At 40.1% G+C, this 23,476-nt stretch overlaps 1 protein-coding gene across 1 annotated transcript in view; it reads left to right on the top strand.

Moving 5' to 3' along the window:
* CLASP2 (cytoplasmic linker associated protein 2) overlaps positions 1 to 21,843 on the top strand; it is an 817,644-nt gene extending 795,801 nt beyond the window's left edge. Inside the window, exon 35 of the mRNA XM_070727408.1 lies at positions 19,486 to 21,843. Coding sequence (XP_070583509.1) covers positions 19,486 to 19,572 — 87 coding nt within the window. The 3' untranslated portion in view covers positions 19,573 to 21,843. The remainder of the gene's footprint in view (positions 1 to 19,485) is intronic.
* The last annotated feature ends 1,633 nt before the right edge of the window (positions 21,844 to 23,476 follow it).

Raw genomic sequence — 23,476 nt, 5'->3', positions numbered from 1 at the left:
ATTATAAGATTGACCGGTGGACATATACACAAATAAAATCTAGATACAATAAGGACAAACAAACACCAGGCATAGCAATCTCTACTCAAACTCTGGATAAGATTTTAACAGGATGTGAGGATAAACAGATAACCAAATTATATCAGATTCTATTAGAACAGGACAAAGAAAAAGAGGTGATTAAAAACCCTATGGTAGCCTGGGAGAAAAATATACAAAGAGAAATCCATATAGCAGAATGGGAAAAAACATGGAATGTAATAACTAAAATTACTTTATCCTCAGCATATAAAGAAAATTATTATAAGCTCCTATACAGATGGTATTTACCGCCGGCAAGATTAGCCAAGATTTACCCAGCATTACAAAACATATGCTGGAAATGTAAAAAAGAAAAAGGCACTTTTTTCCATATGTGGTGGTCCTGCTCTAAAATTCAAAAAATCTGGGAAAACATTCATAATTGGCTCAAGGAAATTACAAAGGAAGAAATAGAATATTCACCCGAGGGCATGCTTCTTGGAATTTGGAAAAGATCATACTCTAAGCAAACACTTTTCTTATTGACACATATAAACACAGCTACTAGAATTGCGATAGCGCAAACATGGAGAAATGAACAGACTCCTAATACAAACTTAATAATAGACAAGATATACTCATGTGCAGAAATGGACGAGATGACAAACTTACTTAAGGGAAATAGAATTAATGAATTTAAAAATATGTGGTGTAATTGGCATGAATGGATTCAGAAGAAATTTCTTGTATAATATGATACAAAATTGCAGTACAAATCGTAAACAACAAATACCTTTTGAATGCTTTTATTCTGTTCTTTATTGCATAGTATTAAGATAGAGTTACTTATAAGACCTAACATAATTAAGAATGATTGTAACAGGTAAAAAAGTTGGACAAGATCTGTAAACTGAACAAACAAAATGTGATATATACATATATATATATATATATATATATATATATATATATATATATATATATATATATGAAAACAATAAAAAGAATTTTTTTTTAAAAAAAAGAAGACTTATAAAAGAAAATGTCATTTTCCATTCGTTAGTGCCAGAAAGCCTAATAGAAACATGGCATGAGAAGAAAATAAAAATAGATACTTAAAGCAAGCAAGAAATGTTTATACATAAATAGACTATCAAGTGAAGAATAAACAAGTAAAGAAATCAAAGGGAGTAAAGAAGAATTGAATAGATAAGCCAAGAGGAAGAGTCAGTGGAAGAAAGACAAAAGGAACTAAAACCAAAACAAGAACAGCAAGAAACAACACAAAGTAGATTAAGAGAACCAAAGTACTCAAAAAAAGTATTATAGATAAAAATGATGGAAGATGTGAAAATAATTATCTATCAACGTAAATGGACTAAATAACACCTCAAAAAAGAAATAAAACTTTCCTAAACTTAAAAAACTACAAGCTTCGGAGAGGGGCGGCATACAAATCTAATATAAATAAAATAAAATAAATAAATAATATAATTATACTACAGGAAGTACATATAAATAATGCAAAATTAGGTAAACCGTACACTATACTTGCAGATCAAAAGAAAAGAGGTGTAGCAGTATATGTAGAAAAAGCGATTAACTCAAAGAAGTTATATAATGATCAGGATGGATGAATTTTAATGGTACAATTAGAGACAGACCAAAAAAGTATTGTTTTAGTAGCAATCTACACACCAAATGACAAACAAAGGAATTCTACAAAAAACTACATGAAAAAATAATAGAATTGGAACTTGAAAACATAGTAATAATAGGAGATTTCAATGCAGTAGCCAGTGATGGACTCCTACGGGAATGGTCAGGAACGCAGTTCTGGTAGCAAAATTTGGAGCTCCATCCCAGAGCACCCAATTTGCACTGAAAGATATTGAAACAAAATGCATAAGCCATGCCCACAGTGTGGTAGTAAAAATGTTGGTAGTCCATCACTGGCAGTAGCCCACACTTTAAATGACTATGAAGTGGGGAGGGAAGCAAAAGAAAGAAATCTAACTTACCAAAATCTTTCTGGGAAATGAGCTCTGAACTTTCCCTTCGACATATTGGGAGAGAAAGACACCTCGCAGCAAGACAATATATCCACTACTCAAATCCACATCAGAGCTAGGCAAGAATAGATATGGCCTGGGTAACTCCCCAAATAGGAAATAATATAAAACAAATTGAAATAGAGAGTATTACCACATCTGGTGGACATGTGAAACCACCCAAAAATATTGGGGAAAAATTAAAACTATACTAGAACAAATTACTTCTCAGACTATCCATGCGAAACCCGAACTATTTCTACTAGGAATCACAAGACAAAATTTTAGTAAAGAAAACAGATATATTATAATCCATATTATTACAGCCGCATGGATTTTATATGCACAATTTTGGAAGCAAGAAAAAACCCCAACTACTCTATCACTCTTGATTAAAATAATGGAATGCGCAGAAATGTCCAAACTAACAATGGAACTGCAAAACAAGGATGAGACAGATTTCTACAAAGCTTGGGATAAATGGTACCTCTGGTTAAAAAAAAGGAATTATCTAAAAATTACTCATCAAGAAAAATATCCAACAAAAACAACTTGAAAAAATAGCAATTTACATCACAAATCATAACATCAAACTGAAACAACAAACTGTAAACATCGATCGACACGAACTCCAACTTTACAAAGAAAATAAACCCCTAAATGAATTATATATATTGGCACTAAAAACTACATTCAAAACATATCGATAAAGCCTTAGGGTAAAACACACCAACTACGAGCTCAAACTACAGGCCGCAAATCATGAAAGACCCAGCTCTAACGCTGGTTTTCGCCTCTCTATCCCCCCCTCCTTCTTTTCCCTATCCCCCTTCCTTCTATATCTACTTCCCTCGCTTCACAACCCCCTTTTCCCACTCCCCAATTACTACATAAGTAGAGTGTAAAAAATGTACAATATGCATATCTCTTTTGTCTTTCTGTATTTGGTTTTTATTGTATATATTTAATCAATTTATTTTCAAAAAAAAAAGAAAAGAAATAGAGAGTAATATATGGGCAGATCACAACCCAATAATTATAGTATAGAAGGAAGCTAGAAAACAAATCAAATGGATCATGAATCGAAACATATTAAAAGAGAAACAATATACAGAAATGTTAGAACATGAATTAGAAATTTTCTTCAAAATAAATAAAAATGCAGAAGCAATCCCACAAAATCTCTGGGACATAACTAAAGCCTATATTCAAGGCCTAACTATCTTGTATGTGGCAAAAAGAACAAGAACTAAGAAAAACAGAAACTGATTTACAAAATGACCCACAAAATAAAGGCATTAAGGAAAAAATGAATAAACATATAATAAACATATAATAAAGTGAATAAACATATAATAAAGTGGGAGGCACCGTACAAAGAAAGAATTCCTAAATTCCAAAAAGACAAAAAGGATTACCACTTCCAAAGATGAAAGAATTACTTAGACAGGACACTCATGAGTAACGAAGGAAAACTAATTGGCAAAATATATAAATTCTTAATTAGATAGAGAACAGAAGGGGAACAAATTAGCATAATACAAAAGCAGTTACATTCAAGGAAAACCAGTACAAAATGTTCTACCAATGGCATTTATCACCACAAAGGCTATCAAAGATATTGCCAAGATGCTGGAAGTGCAAAAAAGAAAATGGAACATTCTACTACCAATGATGGACATGTCCAGAAGCCAAAAACTATTAGAATAAGATAGCAAAATGGCTAAAATAAATTATGCATATTGAGTTTGAAAAAAACCCTGAACTATTTCTATTAGGTATTTTTACTAAGAATCACAAAAAGGAATTCCAAAACCATCCATATTTTGACAGATGTGAGAATAGCCTTTGTACAGCAGTGGAAAACTGAAGAAGCCCCAAAAGAGGAAGTGATAATTTAAAAATGTATGCAAAACTGTGCAGAGATGGACATTAACAAGGCGGTTGAAAGGGCAGGAGGACTTTGAGTATTATAAAATATGGGACAAAGTCTACAAATATTTAGAAAAGAGCAACAATGAGGGAAATTAAATCATAAGGAAACATAAAAGCAACTAAAAATTGTGGTAATTATGTATATAGTATAAGAATTGTGAGTCAAATGAAGTATAAAAAATACAAGAAATGTGTCAGGCCGAAACCACCATGTGGAGTTAGAGACTTATTTCTTAGATGCTATTTGGGATGCTGACACTTATCCAATGCTCCTTTTTTCTTCGGGGACCTGGGCTCCCATCCCTCCGCTCCCAGCCACGGGCGGAGAGTAAACTCAGGAGAAATGAAAGAGAAAAAGTTAACCCAAAAGCCTGCTGTGGAAGGGCTTGGCATTTTCAACCCCCTCCCCTAGAGAGATAAACAAGAATTAAAAGCACAGGAGGGGCCTGGCGGAAAAGGGCTGCTTATGAGACGACTCCCCCACAGGCCAGAGAAAGTGAAGCCAAAATGGGGGCGACATGGTCATTCTGATTGGAGATCTCTGAGAAGCCAAGTTGTCAACCAGTTGGAAATTGGGAGTTCCCGGTCTGTTTCTAGGAGTCAGTCCTTAGCAGATCTTCCTATTTTGGACGCCTAACTGTAACGGTACCTAAACAAGGCTCCCAGGCCCACAAATGAGCATTGAAGGCACCTGGGGATTCTTATACTGGGTTAAAGAAGGGATTCCTGTGAAGCAAAGAAACCCCATCATTCCACAGGGCTGCGAGCGAAGCCCCTAAGGGTCCTCCAGCTAAATTGAAAACCACCTGGGTGGCCCTTTCCTCTGAGCCCAGGTGGGCCCCAAGACCAGGTTGGAAAGGCCTTCAGAATGGGAGATAAGAGCCTGGGGGAAGCCCTGATATGAAGACACCTGGGGCTGTATATATCCCAGGGATGGGATGGGCTCAGCGTCAGTGGGCCCCTAGCCTCCCCTCTGCCCAGGGGCTCCAGCAGCCACTTCTCTACACTGCAACCATGAGAATAAGTGCTGCCTCTTTCTCTGCCCAGATGCCTCCCACTTCCAGCAGAATGTGACTGAGACGAAGCCCTCCCCCTCAGCAGGGAGGTCCCCCAGTGGGGGGGTTCATCCTCTGTTCACCCGCCCTTGCCTGTTGCCCTGCCTGCTGCTGCCTCTCCTTGGCCTGGCAGGACCCTAAGAAGCTAGCCTATTTCCTCTACCGAATGGGGGCATATGTGAGACAATATGGCCATTTCATCCCAAGAAATCAGCAGTTGATTAATAGCATTTCGGAAGGGATGAATGTGAGGCGGCAGAACTACATGATGAAGGAGCTCCTGAGCTAAATGATGTGGCTGATTTTTTTTCCCTTTTCTTTTTTTTGAGTTTCTTTTTTTTATTTAAAATATTCTTATGGCTGCCCACGTTCAAAATCTACAAGTCTACGGAGAGGGGCAGCATACAAATCCAATAAATAAATAAATAAATAAATAAAATCAATGCTGGGCAACTCACCATGAGAAAACCCACAATGCTGTCCAGTTTTTAAACTTCTCAGAAATTCAACGCTTGACTCAGTCATACCCAGTGTTGGGTTCCTACCTGGATGGGGGAAGGGAGGGAATGGCATTGCAGTAGCGAAAATAGACCTTCGCGTGCAGCTCTGGGTGACTGGCAAGCATGCACAAGCCCCTGAGCAAGATTCTGCGCATGCGCATGCACAGGAAATGAAATCCTGCGCGAGGACCCGTGGGTGCTCAGATTATGGCGATTTTTGCCGATTTTCTGCCTTCGTGCATGCATGGAAGTGAAAAACCACCAAAATTTATTTATTTATTTAATTTATTGATTAGATTTGAATGCCACCCCTCCCTGAAGACATGGAGAGGGGCATGACTGCACATGTCCCTTCACAAGATTTTGCTCCCTGCGCATGCACCGAAGCAAAACCCTGCTTGGACACACATGTGCATGCCAGGGTTATGGAGCTCCACGGAAAACACACCAGTACAGGGACGGGGATGGAGAGGAGAGGAGACGTGGGAGGCTGCAGTTTGAATTGGGGCCACTTCAGGTTTCTGAATTGGATTGTTGCATCATTGTACTTATCCTTAAAAGCCAGGTAGGCTGTCTAGGTCTGGCTGGGCCACCCAGATGTTTAAAAGAGTAGTGATTCGAAATGCCAGGGTGGGAGGAGGCCTGCTGTTTGGGATGGGGAGGGAGAGAGAAAGAAAGGGCCAAGGACCTTTACTCGGGAGCAAGCAGATGGAGGAAGGAAGCCTTGGCGAAGCTAAAGGGTTTTGCCGAGTTCTTGGAAAGGAAGGACCCATCTGCAAGCTCGCCTTGCCTGTTTCCCGGCCAGTAAAAATGCTGGGTAGCCTACCGAATGCTGCCGCCATGCCGGGGAGAGGAGAGAAAAGGAGGAGGCTCCCTCCTTCTCCGGCCTCGGTTCTCTTTTCCGCTCTCGGCGATGCACTTAGGAAGGGTTTGGAGAATTGGGTCTGGGAGACAGCGCCGTGGTCCTGGCTGCCGGCGTTCATTCTGTCTCCTCCTCCTTCTTCTCCCCACCTGCTCACGCATGCTCTCACCACCACGTTCCTTCAATATACCAGGGTGATCCAACATGAAAAACATATAGCCCCTCCCTGGTACAAAGCTGAAGGGATCAGATCTGGTGGCCCAGAGGTTAATTCTGTGCCTTACAAGGCAGAAGCCCCAGAATCAAATCCCAGTTAGGGTATGGCTAGCTGATGAGGCCAATAGCGCTATCCTAGTCTCCCTTAATTTTAAATATTCAGCAAAAATATGTGATACATACATAGTTTGTTGGCTATGAATAAATTAAGTGCCTTGAAATGGCCCTGGGTTGGGCCTAGAGGCAAAAAGGAGCTGTGATGTTCCTTCAATATACCAGGGTGACCCAACAGAAAATACATATATATAATCATATATATAATCATATATATAATCCTTCAATATACCAGGGTGATTCGACACAAAAATATGTAACCCTTCCCTGGTGCAGAGCTGAAGGAATTGGATACTGTAGCCTAGAGGATAATTCTCTGCCTTACAAGGCAAAGGTTGCAGGTTCAAGTCCCAGTGGGTATGGCTAGCTGATGAGGCCAAAATAAGGCCAAAATAGATCTATCCTAGTCTCCCCTTAATTTTCAAATTCAGCAAAAAAAAAAAAACATGTGACACATACAGATAGAATTGTCGGCTATCAATAAAATTAACTGCCTTGGAAATGGCCCTGAGTTGGGCCGAGAGGCAAATAAGGAGCTGTGATGTTCCTTCAATACACCAGGGTGATTCGACACAAAAATATGTAACCCTTCCCTGGTGCAGAGCTGAAGGGATTGGATACTCTAACCTAGAGGATAATTCTCTGCCTTACAAGGCAAAGGTTTCAAGTTCAAGTCATGGGGCAAAACCCGAACTCAGAACAATCTACATACATATACCCGTGAAAATCTACGAAAACATATATATATGTTTGGGATATATATATCCCAAAGTCATTATGTGAAGCCAAAGGTTGACCTGACACAGTTTGGTAGTGATAGAGGAACGGGGGGGGGGGGGGTGAGATATATATATATATATGCCATCACACATTCCTTTCTGCAGATGCCATAGTAATGAACACAGGAAGGAATCAGGAATCCTGCATAGGATTGGTCCTCATGACTGCACTTATGGGTGTGGAGATGTGATATGGGGTTTTGACCCGGATGTAACTTAAGGGACTCAGAGTTGGAATGATTCAAGTCGAATCCAGACGTGACTGTTAATTATTCGTACCCTGTGAGAAGCACAGGCGTGGAAGTGATTTATTTGTCAGATACTATTTGGTTCACTGACAACAATTCCAACTATCTCCTGATCCTAAAAATGGAACAGAGGGAGTTAACCAAGATTCTGGAGGTGGAAGGGCTTGGAATTTCCTATCCCCCTCTCCAGTAGGAGCCACACAGAGTTCAACATTACGAAGGTAAAGAGGGGAGAAATAGGATTGGGGCTGAGATGAACAAGCAGAAACAACCTATCTTCCTGAGTGGGGGTGGCTGAGATGCCCGTGGGTTTCTCAAGATCCCCTTCCCCATGGCCCCCTGAAGTTACCTCTCTACATGGCAACAATGAATAATATAGCCTCCCTTTCCACCCCACTCCATGACTCCCTAAATGAATTGCGAGATAGATGCAAGCCAATGCCATATCAAAGGAATTCCTTTGCGAGGGAATTTCAAAACCCACTCAGCCCCCCTTCTCCTGCTCCTCTGATTGCAAATGGCAGACTGCTTCCGAAATTGCATAATGAGAAGGCTCCTGAGCCAAATGGTGTAGAAAGACAGATAGATTTTTCAATTGAAACAGGCAGGCAAGCCTGTGAAGAATTTTATGGAAGAATTTCAAATGATTGCCTATAACCTGAAGAGGTGGCCAGAAAACTGTTTGGTCCATATTTTCAAAAGTGCCCTTGATCCAAAGTTGAGAGAGGCATGTGAACTGCAGGTGGGAGGCAGCTGTACCATTCAAGACTGGTACGCCATGGCAGTCACTTTGGGTGACGTAATTCTTGCTGAGAAGGGACCTCCCCCACTCCATGCACTGCCTTTTCCCTTGTCAGCTGGGCTCCCTTTGCTCAGGGATTATGAGCGGAACAAATTGCTACAGATGTGACCAGACTGGCCATAAGGGGGCAGACTGCATGACGCCCCTCTCCCCCAAAACCCGAGCCATGCCCGGTAGCAGAAAGAGGATCTGAAGAAGCCCCTCTGCAGGGTCGCTGGGCCTTTCAAACTACAGAGTTTTGCCCTCCTGAGGAATTTGTTAAAGGTGAAAATCCTATTCCTTCAGGAATCAGCCACCATTGGAATGAGGAGCCCGGCAGAGAGGACGACCCAATGGTGAATGAGCCCATCCATCCGTTCATCATTAGAGCAAGGATTAAAGTAATGATTATGGGGGAGGAGGAAGAAATACGGGCTCTGTTAGATACAGGGTGCTCAAGATGCCTTATTAGCAAAACCATAGTGAAGAAGTTAAAAATCCAGACCAGGCCTTTAGCGAAACCCATCTGGTTCCAGCAGGTGGACGGCTCTCTAGTGGGTGGAGTTCCTGCTACACTCCTGACTGAGTTAGTGGAGCTGTGGATAGGCTGTCCCTTATATTTCCTTTTTCTATTTATAATAAAACATAAATATCTTAAAATCTTAACTCAATATCTAATTTGACCTTTTCATCTCTGTGTTAACTCCATCCAGTGCTGCCACCAATCCTTATTTTGTCATCTGGGTCTTTAATAGATTAAAATTAAATCATCATGTATTTCTTCAAAAGTAATTTTAAAAAATTGCTTCTCTATTATTTTTAGTTTCTAACCATTCATAAAACTTTCCCCAGATCTCATAGTAATCACACTCTTCTTTATCTTTAAGTTTTAAAGTAAGCCTATTTGTTTCAGAACAATTTAAAATCTTACGTAATATTTCTCTTTCATCTGGGATTTTATTCAGCTTCCAATTTTGTGCATATGCTATTCTAGCTGCTGTTAAAATATGTATAATCAAATATATTTCTTCTTTATTAAAATTTTCTGGTAGAATACCTAATAAGAATATTTCTAGTTTAAATTCAATAGTCCTTTTCAAAATCTTCTGTATCCAATGCTGAATCTCTTTCCAAAATTTCTTAGCTTCTGTGCATGTCCACCACATATGATAAAAAGAGCCTGGCTGCTGATTACATTTCCAACATTTCTTTGATCTATTCTTAAACAGCTCATCTTTCTGGTGTCATATACCATCTATAAAACATCTTTTATATATTCTCTGTTGACTGACATTTTATAATTTCTTTCCCAAATTTGTTGCCATTTATCTATATCTATTGAATATCCTATATTCTTCATCCACTTTATCATTGTATCTTTAACTTGTTCAAATTCTATATCAATAGACAAAGAATAGCTATAAAACTTTTTTATCATATTTATTTATTTATTTGTTTATTTATTTATTTATTTATTTATTTAGTTCATTAATTTTTATGCCGTCCTTCTCCTTAGACTCCGGACAGCTTACAACATGTTAGTAATAGCACTTTTTAAAACCGAGCTAGCATATTGCCCCTACAATCCAAGTCCTCATTTTACCCACCTCAGAAGGATGGAAGGCTGAGTCAACCTTGAGCCGGTGATGAGATACTCATCTGAGCCAAATAAAATTTCATCTAGTTTAGTTTTTTCAAGATTTACACCTTCTTCTTTATTATTTTCGTTATATCTTGCCTGCAATTGTATATACGTATACTAATCAAGATTTATACCTTGTTTTTCTAATTCTATCATTGTTTTCAAAATAAATAACAGTGGTGATAATGGACAGCCTTGTCTTGTACCTTTGGTGATTTTTACTTTGACCGTAATATCTCCATTCACAATTATTCTCGCCGATTGTTTATTATAAATTGCTTCTATGACATGTAAGAACCTCACTCCAAAATTCATATATTGTAATTGCCTGTTTAGAAATTGCCAGTTTAAATTGTCAAAAGCCTTTTGTGCATCCAAAAACATCAGTGCCATCTATTTTTTGGGGTGCTGTTCATAATATTCTAAAGTATTTAAAATTATACACATATTGTCCTTAATTTGTCTTTTAGGTAAAAATCCATTCTGATCTGAATGTATAAATTCATTTAAGTATCTTTTAAGTCTATTTGCAATAATTGATGCAAATCTTATAGTCAACATTTAACAAAGATATTGGCCTATAATTCTTTACTTTTTTTGTATTAGTCCCTACTTTGGTATCAGAGATATATACGTTTCTGTCCAAGTATCTGGAATTTTAGCTTGTATAAATATTTCATTTATCAGATCCAAAAAGATAAATCTAAATACCTCTTCAAATAACTTATAAACCTCAGCTGGTAACCAATTAGGTCCTGGGGCTTTACCATTCTTTTGTTTCTTAATATCGTCCGACAATTCCATCATTGTTATCTTAGCATCCAATGTCTCCCTAATAATTTCTGAAATTTTAGATAAATTTGCCTTTTCTAAGTATTGACATATTTTCTCATCCTCAATAACATCTTGTTGATATATTTTTTGGTAGAATTGCCATATTATTGTCTTTTTTTCATCTTCTTTATATTTCAATTCTCCTTCTTCATCCTCTAAATATTTTATCCAATTTTTTTCTCTATCTTTCCTTACTTTATAAGCCAACCATCTCCCTGGTTTTTTCTGTTAAAAAAAAAATGCCTTGTTTTTTTTAATACTTTTAGCTATTTCCTCATTTGCATCAAATTTAATTTGTGCTTCGTCAAGTCCAAGATTTCCTGAATTTCTATATTTTGTGGGTCTGATTGTAAAGACTGTTTCAGTTCTCTATGTCTCCCTTCAAGATCATTTTATATCCAAAAATTTGTCTATTTCGATTGCTTGTATAAGTTGAAACTAAACCTCTAAAATAGGCTTTAGCCATGTCCCAAAGAATTTGTAAGGTAATATCTCCTGTTTTATTCTGTTGAAAGAAAAACGCCATCTCTTTCTTTATAAATAGTTGAACGTCTTTTTCTTTTAAAATTTCTCACTTTAAAATCCATCTTGGTCTTTTTCTTTTACCTTTCCATTGCAGAGTGTTAGGATTATGATCTGTCCACACATTCATTTCAATATCCACTTTTTCTATCTGTTTTCTTAATTCTAACGTAGTCCATATCATATCAATTCTAGACCAAGATCTGTGTCTAGCCGAAAAAAAGCATATTGTTGTTGTCTTTTATGTCTATCACTCCAGAGATCAATCAGGTTCCATTCCTCTACCATATTGAAAAAGGCTTTAGGAAGTATTTTTCTTTTTGTTTTATTTTGTTTGTTGGTCTTATGGCCCAATCCAATATTTGATATTACATTGAAGTCTCCTAGTATACAAATATTTTTATACTTTAATTCATTAATCCTTTTATGTAATCTTGTGTAGAATATTTCTCGGTGCGTAAATTGCTACCAATAGTATATTTTGATTATTCATCTTTATTTCAACCGTTAAAATTCTTCCTTCTTGATCAGAATATATATCTTTAGATTCCATATTCTTCTTAATATACATTGCCACTCCTCTTTCACTCTGATCAATTAGTGAAACATACAATTCTCCTTAAAATTTATTTTCCAAAAACTTCTTATGTTGATTTTTAATATGTACTTCTTGTAAGCAAATTATGTCCATATTTAATTTTTTGAGTTTAGTAAATATTTTATTTCTCTTATTTGGTGTGTTAAGTTCATTAACATTCAATGACATCCATTTAATCTGTTGATCCATATTTGTTAACTTTTTTAATTTTTCCTATCTTAAGGCTTTTGCCTTTCTGTTGCTGATCTTGTCATAACTCTTTCTCTCTTGTTTTTCAAATTATTCTGTGATTGCCATATTCTCAAGTGGTATTGATAGTATTGGTTCCATCCCTCCCTGCTACTATGCCCAATAAATATTCTTTAGTCAGTTCCAATAATTATTTATTTATTCAATTTATTTTTATGCCGTCTTTCTTCTTAGATTCAGGGCAGTTTACAACATGTTAGCAATAGCATATTTTAACAGAGCCAGCATATTGTCCCCACAGTTCGGGTCCTCAATTTACCCACCTCGGAAGGATGGAAAGCTGAGTCAACCTTGAGCCGGTGATGAGATTTGAACCACTGACTTGCAGATCGAGCAGTCAGCTTTAGTGGCCTGCAATACTGCACTCTACCCACTGTGTCACCTTGGCTCATCCTTGGTTACATTCATTTAATAACTGAAGTTACAAATGCATTGAAAAAAAGTGGTGTATGGCCATTTTTTACACTTATGATCTTGCAGCATACCCATGGTCATATGATTAAAATTCAGACTTTTGACAACAGGTATATATTGTGGCAGCTCCAATGCCATGTGATCACCTTTTGCAACCTTCTGTCAAGCAAAGTCAATTCATTTAACAACTATGTTCATTTAACAACTATGTTTCTAATTGCAATGATTCACTTAACATTTGTGGCAAGAAAAAATGTAACATGGAACAAATTAATAATGATCGTCTTTTGGGCTCAATTGTAGTCGTAAGTCTACCTATAATAGATTTGATTAGACATGCATCTGAAGAAAAAAAATATCAGTCATGGAATTACAATTAGTTGTGGCCCTATTTGGACAGGGAGTCTCTGCTCACAGTCACTCATGCCCTTGTTACCTTGAGGTTCAACTACTGCAACGCTCTCTACGTGGGGCTACATTTGAAGAGTGTTCGGAAACTTCTGATCGTGCAGAACGCAGTTGCACGAGCAGTCATGGGTCTTTCCACATATACCCATGTATTGTCACCACCCCGTGGCCTGCAGTGGTTGCTGATTGGTTTCCAGACACAATTCAAAGTGTTGGTGATGACCTATGAGGCTCTACATGGCATCGGACCAGACTACTTACGGGACTGCCTTCTGCTGCATAAATCCCAGCGACCAATCAGGTCCCACAGAGTTGGTCTTCTCCAGGTCCTGTCAACCAGACAATGTCGTCTGGCAGGGCCTAGGGGAAGAGCCTTTTCTGTGGCGGCCCTGGCCCTCTGGAACCAGCTCCCTCTGGAGATTCGGACTGCCCCCACTCTCCCCGCCTTTCACAAGAACCTTAAGACCTATCTATGTCACCAGGCATGGGGCAACTAGCAAACCCCCCCCCCCTTCTGACCAGTAAAAGATATGTGTTGGTATGATTGTAATATTGAGTGTTGATTGTGTGCTGCTTGTTTTTAAGATAATGGGTTTTAGCTATAGTTTTAATTATTAGATTTGTATTTATATTGTGTTATTGTTGTTGTGAGCCGCCCAGAGTCTCTGGAGGGGGGCGGCATACAAGTCTAATAAATTATTATTATTATTATTATTATTATTATTATTATTATTATTATTATTATTATTACAATTGTAAATGATAGCTTTTCTCTTATAAAAGTCATGCCATTTGGTATAAAATAGCTAAACTCTTAGGAATAAAAAATAAAGTGAAATAAGTGAAATTATATTTTTAAATCAAGATTATGACATCATTTTAATAAGATCTTAATTAATTATCACAATACTAAAAATTTGAAAACAAATAATTGACATCTAAAGCATTTAACAATAATTTGGTATAAGATATAAGACCATATATCAATAGTGTAAATATAAGAATAATGAGCTTGTGTTTCCCTACACAAAGATTCAAACACTTGTGTTGGACATGGAAAGAAACACACGGACAAAAGAGCTGGGTATTAATGGGTACCTTTTATTATGATACAAATAATTTAGACCTGCAGAGGTAAAAAAAACTAAATGGGGCGGAATTCCCTATCAAATAATATTTCTGAGCAACTATGGGCGAAGCTCCTTGCTAAGCAAGGGGAGGGTTCAATGGCCCTTACCTTGCTCTCCGCCACACCACCATGGCATGTGGGAAGGCTCACCCCCAGATCCCCTTCTGAAAACCTGAATAAGTGACCCCCAAGGGCACCCCCTCTCCATCACTCAGGCCCAACGTGTCCGGAGCTTCTGGGGAGGGGCAATCCATCAACTTTCGAAAGGTGCCCTAAAAGAGAACATGCAGCTGCTGCTAACACCCCTTTCTGCCTCTACCTGCCACAGCAGGGGGGTCAAATCTCTATTTAGACCCCATGACTTCTCCTAGCCTGCACCAGCTCTTGCAGGCACCTCTGCAGATCTGAAATAAATATATTACAGTAGTTCCTCTAGATACGAGCTGCTGCACATGCGAGTATTACAAGTTACGAGCCGAGACGCGAGCAAAATTTCTGTTTGACACCCGAGCTCAAATTCGGGATACGAGCCGAGCTTCCACTAGGTGGCGCAAGAATTCCTTGCTTCCAGTTATCTCGGCGCGAAAAACAAAGTCTAAAGGCATTTGTTCGAGATGCGAGTTGATCGACATACGAGCTCGGGTCTGGAACGAATTAGACTCGTATGTCGAGGTACCACTGTATTACCTATCTGTTAAGTGCACACCATTACCTCTGTACAGACCTTGTTTTGATATGCGGATGTCCAGGTGGTGTATAACTTGTCCTATTACCAGGATCACTTTATCACTTCAAAATTCACCTATTTCCTAGCTTTATTAACATCCCTGAGGTTCCTAGTGCAGCGCCACACTTGACGTGGAATCATGCCAAACCACACCAGCTGCGTGTCTGGCCATCGCTCCTTGGTCAATCGGAGATCACGCACTGCTTGCCACATCAAGGCCAAGCCCTTCATTGCACCAAGGTCATTGTCACCAAGGTGTATCACAAGCCATCTAGGTACAACTTTTACACAGGTGCTGTCAAATGGCAAAGGATGAGCCCATCCCAGCGCATGCCCCTCTGGCACTCTGGCCCAATGACTCAGCTTCAGCTGTGTTTCAAACTGTGACTTAGATGCTCTTCTGCCAGCTCGAAATGGCATGCTCTGGCCACAAATTAATATCAGGGGCTTCTCACTCAGAAGGCAGTCTGAGAAAAGGCAAAAAACAAAGCAGTGTTAACTCTGAATTTCACATGGTCCTTATTTAGGAGTGCAAATGTAGGTATTGAAAGCATTTGATTTCCATCTGTCAATTGCCTGAATCTGCTCAGTGCTAAAACCAAATGTTAATGCTGTTGTGGAAGCCCCTGAAGGAGTGGGTGCCATTGTTGCTGGGGTCTAGACCCAACCTGCACAGTACCATCCCAGCCATGCCCAAAACTGATATCTGGTTAAAGTTGTGCTGTCCTGATGGACAAATAGGTAACTCGTGCCTTGTCCCCTCTTGTTAACATATTCCCCCAAGGCTAAGACCAGGCATACCCTTAAATCAGAGTCACAGGCTAGACTGATAACCATCTCCCTGTGCAACTGGTCAGTCTTGGACATTCTGAGTCTAAGCAAGGCCTCTTCTGCTACAAAGGATAGATCCCCACTATGTTGTCTGCTGCTAGGCCTACTCTTTCCCAGCTAGGCTGGATTGTAAGTATCACTGGCCTTCATTGCTCCCTTGCTGCTCTTGAATGCTCTGCAGGCCCACAAGGAAATCGCTAAGGTGTTCTTTATTCCAGGTGAGGTCCACGTGGGTTCTGAGCTTCAGGTGAGGCCATGAAGAATCTCCAAAAGGTAGAGGCCGGGGAGTGCAGGCCCTTTTATCTAAGGCCTGGGCCCCACCCACCCCCGACCAGCATTGAGCATGCATGGGAGGCCATACTGCATTCTGGGTGATCCCAGCATGCCCTGGGATCGCCCAACCACATGGAAAAGAAATCCATGCCTTCCAGCCCCCACCGCAAATGCCGGCTGGCGTCAGATCCGCCAACCGGTAATTCTGTTTTCAGTTTAAAATTAATCTATTTTCTTGTGCTATTTACACCTTGGAAACTATGCTTTGTTAAACTATGGGCAGGATCAAAACAGAGTTTCAGATTTTGAAATTATCAAAGAGTTCTCCCAATTCAGCAGCCACAAATAATTAATTTAGAACTGAAAGTATCTATCTTTATACTGTAAATGTGAAGATGAAAAAAGGACTGAGCTGTCCTGAGCAGCGGTCCCCAAACTACGGCCCGCTAAGGCCATTTACCCAGCCCGCAGCAGCATACGAGATTTTACCGGTCTATATAATAAGCTCCCGAATCTCCCATCCACTCTGCTGCTGAGCGTCTGGTGGCGGCAAGGAGGAGGAAGAAAGCTAGGGGGCGGGGAGGAAAGTGGGCTTGCAATTGGCCCCTTTCTTTGCCGCCTTTAGGGAGAGAAACTGTTGCTGCCCTATGGCAGAGCAGCAACAGTTCCTCTCCCTAAAGGCGAGAAAGAAAGGGGCCAATTGCAGGCCCGTTTTCCTCCCCGCCCCCTGGCTTTCCTCCTCCTCCTCCTCCTCCAGATGCTCAGCTGCAGACTGTCTTGGTCCCTTCAGTGCCACTTTTTTCCTTTTTTTTTTCTTCAGGGATTTTGCACCGGTGAGGTTTGCACGCGTTTGGGCATTTTGGCATGGGGGGGGAGAGGGGCTGCGGAGAGGGAGAGAGGGAGAGAAAGAGGGAGCCTGGAAGCCCTGCAAGGGAGTAAGTGAGAGAGAGAGAAATAAAGCAAGAAAGAGAGGGAGAGAGAGAGAGCGGGAGTGCCACTTTTTTGCTTCTTCGCTGCCCCGTGGGGAGGGTGCTGGCCTCTGCCCTCAGCCTGGAAGCCCTGCAAGAACAGCTGGAGGTGCTAAAGGTGCTGCAGGGCCAGTACCTCCGAGGCCGTAAGCAAGCCATCAGGACTCCCCCCTCCCCGCACTAACTAATTGACGGCCACGCCATCCCGGATCGCAGAGAGGGGAGCTCTCCCCGGCCAGGCAATGGCGAGGCCCTCCCGATGCTCGCCTGCCGCCCAGGACCCACACTTGTAGCCAGGGGTGACGGGCCTAGCTCGGCTTACTTGGCCCTGGTGCGGCCGAAGCACGGGGCGGAGTAGGTGGTGGCAGCGGCTGCTGCTGCTCCAGGCCCGCCCCCGAGCTGAGCTTCCTTCTACTTCCTTGGAGGCAAAGCTGCAAAGCTCACCTGCCGCCTCGAAGGAAGTGGAAGGAAGCTTAGCTCACATCCTCCTCCCCACATCCTCCTCCACGGTGAGTGGATGGGAGATTCAGGAACCCCCTGAATTCGCCCGAATGGAGGCGTTGGCAGCGACTTCAAGGGGCCAACAGCCGGTCCTTCTCGGCGCTGCATTGCTGCAGCCTCCAAGGCTGCCGCCTCCACCTCTGTTTGGGTGAACGGATCTCCGCGGTGGCCGGCCTTGGAGGCTGCAGCAATGCAGCACCAAGAAGGACCAGGTGTTGGTCCCTTGAAGTCGTCGCTGCCACCACCACCTCCATTCGGGCGAAGGGATCTCTGCGGTGGGCGGCGGTGGCTTTAAAGGACCAAGAGCCAGTCCTTCTCGGCACTGCATTGCTGCAGCCTCTGAGGCCGCCCACCGCAGAGATCCCTTCGCTTGAATGGAGGCGGCGGTGGCAGCAGCAGGGATCAACAGCCGGTCCTCCGCGCTGCATTGCTGCAGCCTCCAAGCTCCGCTGCTGTCCCCAGGTCATTGTAACAATGAAACATCACAAGTCAGGGACCACGTAACCTGGGGACTACCTATAATTGGAGAGAGAGAGAGAGAGAGAAAGCTATTGCTGGAGAGAGAGGGGAACAGAGAGAAAGAGAGAGAGAGAAAGCAAGAGAGAAAGAGAGCAAGAGAGAGGGGGAAAGAGAGAAAGAAAGAGAGAGGAGGAGAGAAAGGAAGAGGGAGAGAGAGAGAAAGAGGGAAAGAGAGAAATAAAGAGACAGAGAGAAAGAGGGAGAGAGAGAGAGAAAGAGGGAGGGAGAGAGAGAGAAAGAGGGAGAGAGAAAGGGAGAGAGAGAAAGCAAGAGGGAGAGGGAGAAAGAAAGCAAGAGAGATAAAGAGAGAGAGAGAAGGGAGAGAGAAAGAGGGAGAGAGAAAAGAAGGGGGAGAGATAGAAAGGGAGAGAGAGAAAGAAAGAAAGAGGGAGAGATAGAGAAAGAGGGAGAGATACAAAGAGGGAGAGATAGAGAGTGAGTGAGAGAAAGAGAGAGAGAGAAAGAGAGGGACAGAGAGAAAGAGAGGGGGGCTGAGGGAGAGATAGAGAGGGAGAGAGAAAGGAAGAGGGAGAGATGGAAAGAGAGAGAAAGAAAAGAGGAAGAGAAAAATGAGAAAATGATGGAGGGAAAGAACGAGGGAGAGGAAAATGAAACATGAGAGAGAAGGAAAAAAATGGAGAGGGAAGAGAGAAGTGGAGAAGAAGGAGGGAGGGAAGGAAGGAAGGAGAAATGAAGGGAGTTTGTTGATTTAAGTTTAAATTTACTTGTTAATACAGAAGTATAAATTACTTTATTACTTTATTACTTCTTTATTTTAAATATTGTATTTGTTCCCATTTTGTTTTTTTCTTTAAATAAGGTATGTACAGTGTGCATAGGGATTTGTTCATAGTTTTTTTTTATATTCCGGCCCTCCAACAGTCTGAGGGACAGTGAACTAGCCTCCTGTGTAAAAAGTTTGGGGACCCCTGGTCCTGAGTCTTTGGAGAAGGGTGGCATACAAATCTAATAAATAAATAAATAAATAAATGAATAAATAAATAAATAAATAAAACAATAACAATAATCTGTTTCATTTCTGAATCATTTATTAAGTTATATTGATCATTACGTAGTATAATTAAAATTATTTGAGGAGAATTGTTGCCAATAAGTTTATCATCCCTTAATCTTCTTAATCTTTTGAAAATAGAACTACAGGTATTGTATGTTTATAGCTCTAATTAGGCTTCTTTTACTGTTCTTTTACTTTGATTGTTCATTCACTGTTGTTTAAAAAAAATTAAAAATCTAATATGAAATATGTTGTTGATAATAAACATGTTATTTATTAATTTAAATCTACAGATGAAATTGTTGAATCTTTATATCAAGCGTGCACAAACAGGATCTGGAACAGGTGATGTCTCAGCAGATGTTCCAGGACAAAGCTAGTAATCCTGAAATCCATCTTTTAACTAACAGGAAAGACACATCAATAAAAGGAACATTCTCAAATGCATTTTTGGAGCTTTTCTCTCTCTCAAACTTTTTCTCCTAATGAAGGGTTTCTCGGCCTGCATGTGACTGTTCCAGTAATTCTATATCCAAGGGAAAAGACAGTACAGTGGTACCTCTACCTACAAACAAACTTTTATAGATAAGTACCATGTGTTCAAGATTTTTTTGCCTCTTCTCAAGAAACATTTTCCACTTACAAACCTGAGCCTCCGAAACTGTAATCAGAAAGGCAGGAATCTAGGAATCTCCTGGGAGAAAACAGGGCCAGAAAAGGCAGGGAGAAGCCTCTGTGGGGCCTCTCTACGAATCTCCTGGGAGGAAACAGGGCCTTCACCCTCCCTGTGGTTTTCCCAATCGCACACATTATTTGCTTTTACATTGATTCTTATGGGGAAATTGCTTCTTCTTACAAACTATTTTACTTAAGAACCTGGTCACGGAACGAATTAAGTTCGTAAGTAGAAGTACCACTGTGTTAATATCAATTGACTGAAGCAAATTATTATTTTTAACTAATACATCATGTTTTCTGTTTGCACTCCTCTGTATGTCTTTCCATTGATATTTATCAGTGTTAATGTACATTTTCATTTTTCAAACCTCCTAATTAAAAGGAATGCTTTCTCATTTTTGCTCAACTGCTAAGTAACATGGCTTTTCCTTCCTGGTTTTAATAATCATTTTTGGGGAGGGAATGCTTCTGCTTGTATGCACAAAGTGGGAAGACAGAGAACCGCAACTAGACCAATCTCTGTACCAAAGATACATCTTCATATATTATCATAATGCCAATAGCAGGAGCAGAAAGCAGTGTCCATAAAACTTGATTGATCAACCATTGAATTTTGTCATATAAACAATAATAACATATGTTGTCAAGGCAGATTAGGACAACTCTATCCTCCTATGTGGAACTCTATATGGAATATAGTATTGCAAAACTGGATAGTATAGCATTCTGCTTTCCTAGATCAGGGTAAGCTAAACCACTTAATGGTTTTGAAATACTTATATCATCTTCAAGCCAGATAGTTCAGAATAGAATGCTTTGTATAAGCATGCTTGGTATGTCTATCATTTATCAGTAGAATACTTCCTTTCAGCCTAATTATTGAAACCAATACTTCTGTCAATCTCATTCACATAAGAATATATGACAGCATTGCAGAAACTGTTACACAGTGATACATTGCAAGATTGGAGATTGATTTACTGATTTTTTTAAAGATATGGGGATGGGGAAAACTCATAAGTATTACAGATCTTAGAACCACTGGTTTGCAAGTTTAATTTGAGTTGGAAAGTGACCCTAAATTTATTGCATGGTTATCTTGAGATTATGTTGAACTGGTGTTATTGCAGCCATGTAGTCTATAAGATATGGAAATGTTTTCAGATTGTTTCTGTAACCTTTTAAAAAGTTTATTGTGAATAATGCATCCTTATATTTATGTAATGAATAGTCAAAAAGAGAATGAAAATAAATCTATTTCTGTTTCTCAAACAACAATACCAAGTTCTTAGCTGTGGGGTGAAAATAAGATGTCTATGCATTTCACCATACCTGGAATAACCTTTATTGAATTATCTTGTTTTAGGGATTGTGTATTTACAGGAGAGATTATAGCAGTGCCAAGGATGATGAGTTTTTCTGCTAGGCTAAGATTCCCTCTACCTCTTCAGGGTGAATACTTTTGACTAAGCTGCTACCCATAATATCTTGTGAAAAACATTGTCTATAAAATAATTATTTTTATTTTATTTTTCTTCTTTTGCTACTACAATATATGTTCAGAGTCTAATACATTAACATGCAGCCAAATACTGTTTTTAAAAGAATGTCACCATTTGCTTATTACTTTGTAATAAACAGAATATTTGCAGCTATCTAATAAGAATGGACTTTTATCAGAAATTATTCTGGCTGGAAATACAAAATGTAATTATTGAAAATGCAATTTGATGTTGCAAAAAAGCTGTTCTTTGGGAAAATACTTTAGAAATCAATGTAAGGGGGAAGGTACATTATTCATCACTGGCTTTTTTAATAGCTGCAAATCAAGAAAATAACCTTTTCTTCCTCATTCTCTTATGCATAACATTATTGTTTTTACTGTTCAAGTACATTGTGTATTTATAGCTCACTGCTTACCATTGTGGATATACAGGCAATAAAGTGTACATAACATTACTTGAAAAATTAAATTTTGTATCTATGTGTTTTTCTGCTTTTGTTTAATGATATTGTAGGAGTAATACATTATAACATTGGTAGTGATTTAGTTTATAAAAATACATTGTCTAGTTTTAAACTAAACCAATGAAAAAAAGACAAGCAATAAAAAGCAACCCAGAAAATACAAGATTCTGTACTAAAACTAGTCCAAAACTGGGCTTTACAATTTATAATCTAGTAGCTGGATAGCAGAAGAGCTACTTTGATATAATGGTTAAAAGCATCAAGCTACAATTTGGAAGACTACAATTTTTAATTCTGCATTAGATGAGCTGGATGATTTCAAACATTTTTGAAAATGGTAACTATCTGGACTTTTTCAGACAGTTGCTAGGTTAGAAGTCAAGACTGCTTGAATAGGCGCACACAAACATGGGCACACACTCAGACACACCAACACTCACACCTACACACACACACTCAGAGCTGGGTAGCAAATACTGTAATTAAACAATATTTGATGTTAAGTTACGCATTTGTAATTTGTAATTACTGTTAGCCGCTCTGAGTCCTATTGGAGTGGGCAGCATACAAATATAAATGAATGAACAAATGAACTAACCAATTAACCAACTAATTTACTTGGCACTTTGGCAGTATTAAAGAATAAAATTAAAGTTACAAGAAATTGCATTTATGACAATAGGATTATTTAAAGATGTTAACATCATTGAAAATATTTTTACACTAAAATGTAAAGTCCAGCAAATTCAAAATTTAATAACACACTGTATTGCTGTATTAAGCTGCTAAAATAATGTCTTAATGATTAGTCTCTGGAAATGCTCGTACCGTATTTTTCGGTGTATAAGACGCACCTTTTTACTTCAAAAAAGTGCCTCAAAAACTGGGTGTGTCTTATACATCTAATGTTACATCGGGGGGGGAGTTGGGTGGCGGTCAGCAGCGGTGGCAGCAGCATTCCTGTGCTTCGGCGGCAGCTGTCCCCAGGCCACCCGGCAGCCCTCGGCTCCTTCCCTTCCCATGGGAGTCTGGCGGGCGTTGGCCAAGGAGCCCTCCCGGCATGCCAAAAAATGGCTTGAGCGAGCGGCGATGGCAGGGGCCGGGCAGGTGCTGCCTCTCCCCGGCTGAGGCAGCTTCGTTTGGAGCACCCTTTGCCAACCACCACTGCCATCTGAGGCCATTCTGCCACTGCCTGTGCATACTAGCCCCAGGGGCAAGGGGGGGATAGCAGAACTCCCTCGTCCTTTGCTTAAAAGCCACTCAGCATCAGGGAGAACGGAGCCACAAGTGCTATCTTCAAGCGGCCACAGATGCCTCCGGCATTCTTTGCCCAGGCAAAAGACAAGCAGGGGAGGTTCTCAGGTATCCTCCTCCTCTGCCACCGCCACCGCCTCTTCTCTCTGACTACATTCACCTTTTTTGCCGCCACCACTTGTTAAGTCCAAGCGTGGACTAAGGCGGAGGAGAAATATGGGCATTGTAAATACACTGGTAGAAACCCAGACTTCCTAGATAACACCCAATTACTGAACAGTTGGCGCTTCACGCATCTGACTGGGAGAGAATATACCCATTATTCACACCCTCATGGTCACGTATTGAGTGAAGTTTACTCAGCCCATCCCTCCTACCTAGGAC

The sequence above is a fragment of the Erythrolamprus reginae genome, chromosome Z, assembly GCF_031021105.1.
Source record: "Erythrolamprus reginae isolate rEryReg1 chromosome Z, rEryReg1.hap1, whole genome shotgun sequence".
NCBI lineage: Eukaryota > Metazoa > Chordata > Lepidosauria > Squamata > Dipsadidae > Erythrolamprus > Erythrolamprus reginae.
The sequence above is the reverse complement of the archived record's forward strand: the minus strand, read 5'-3'. Positions and strand labels throughout refer to the sequence as shown.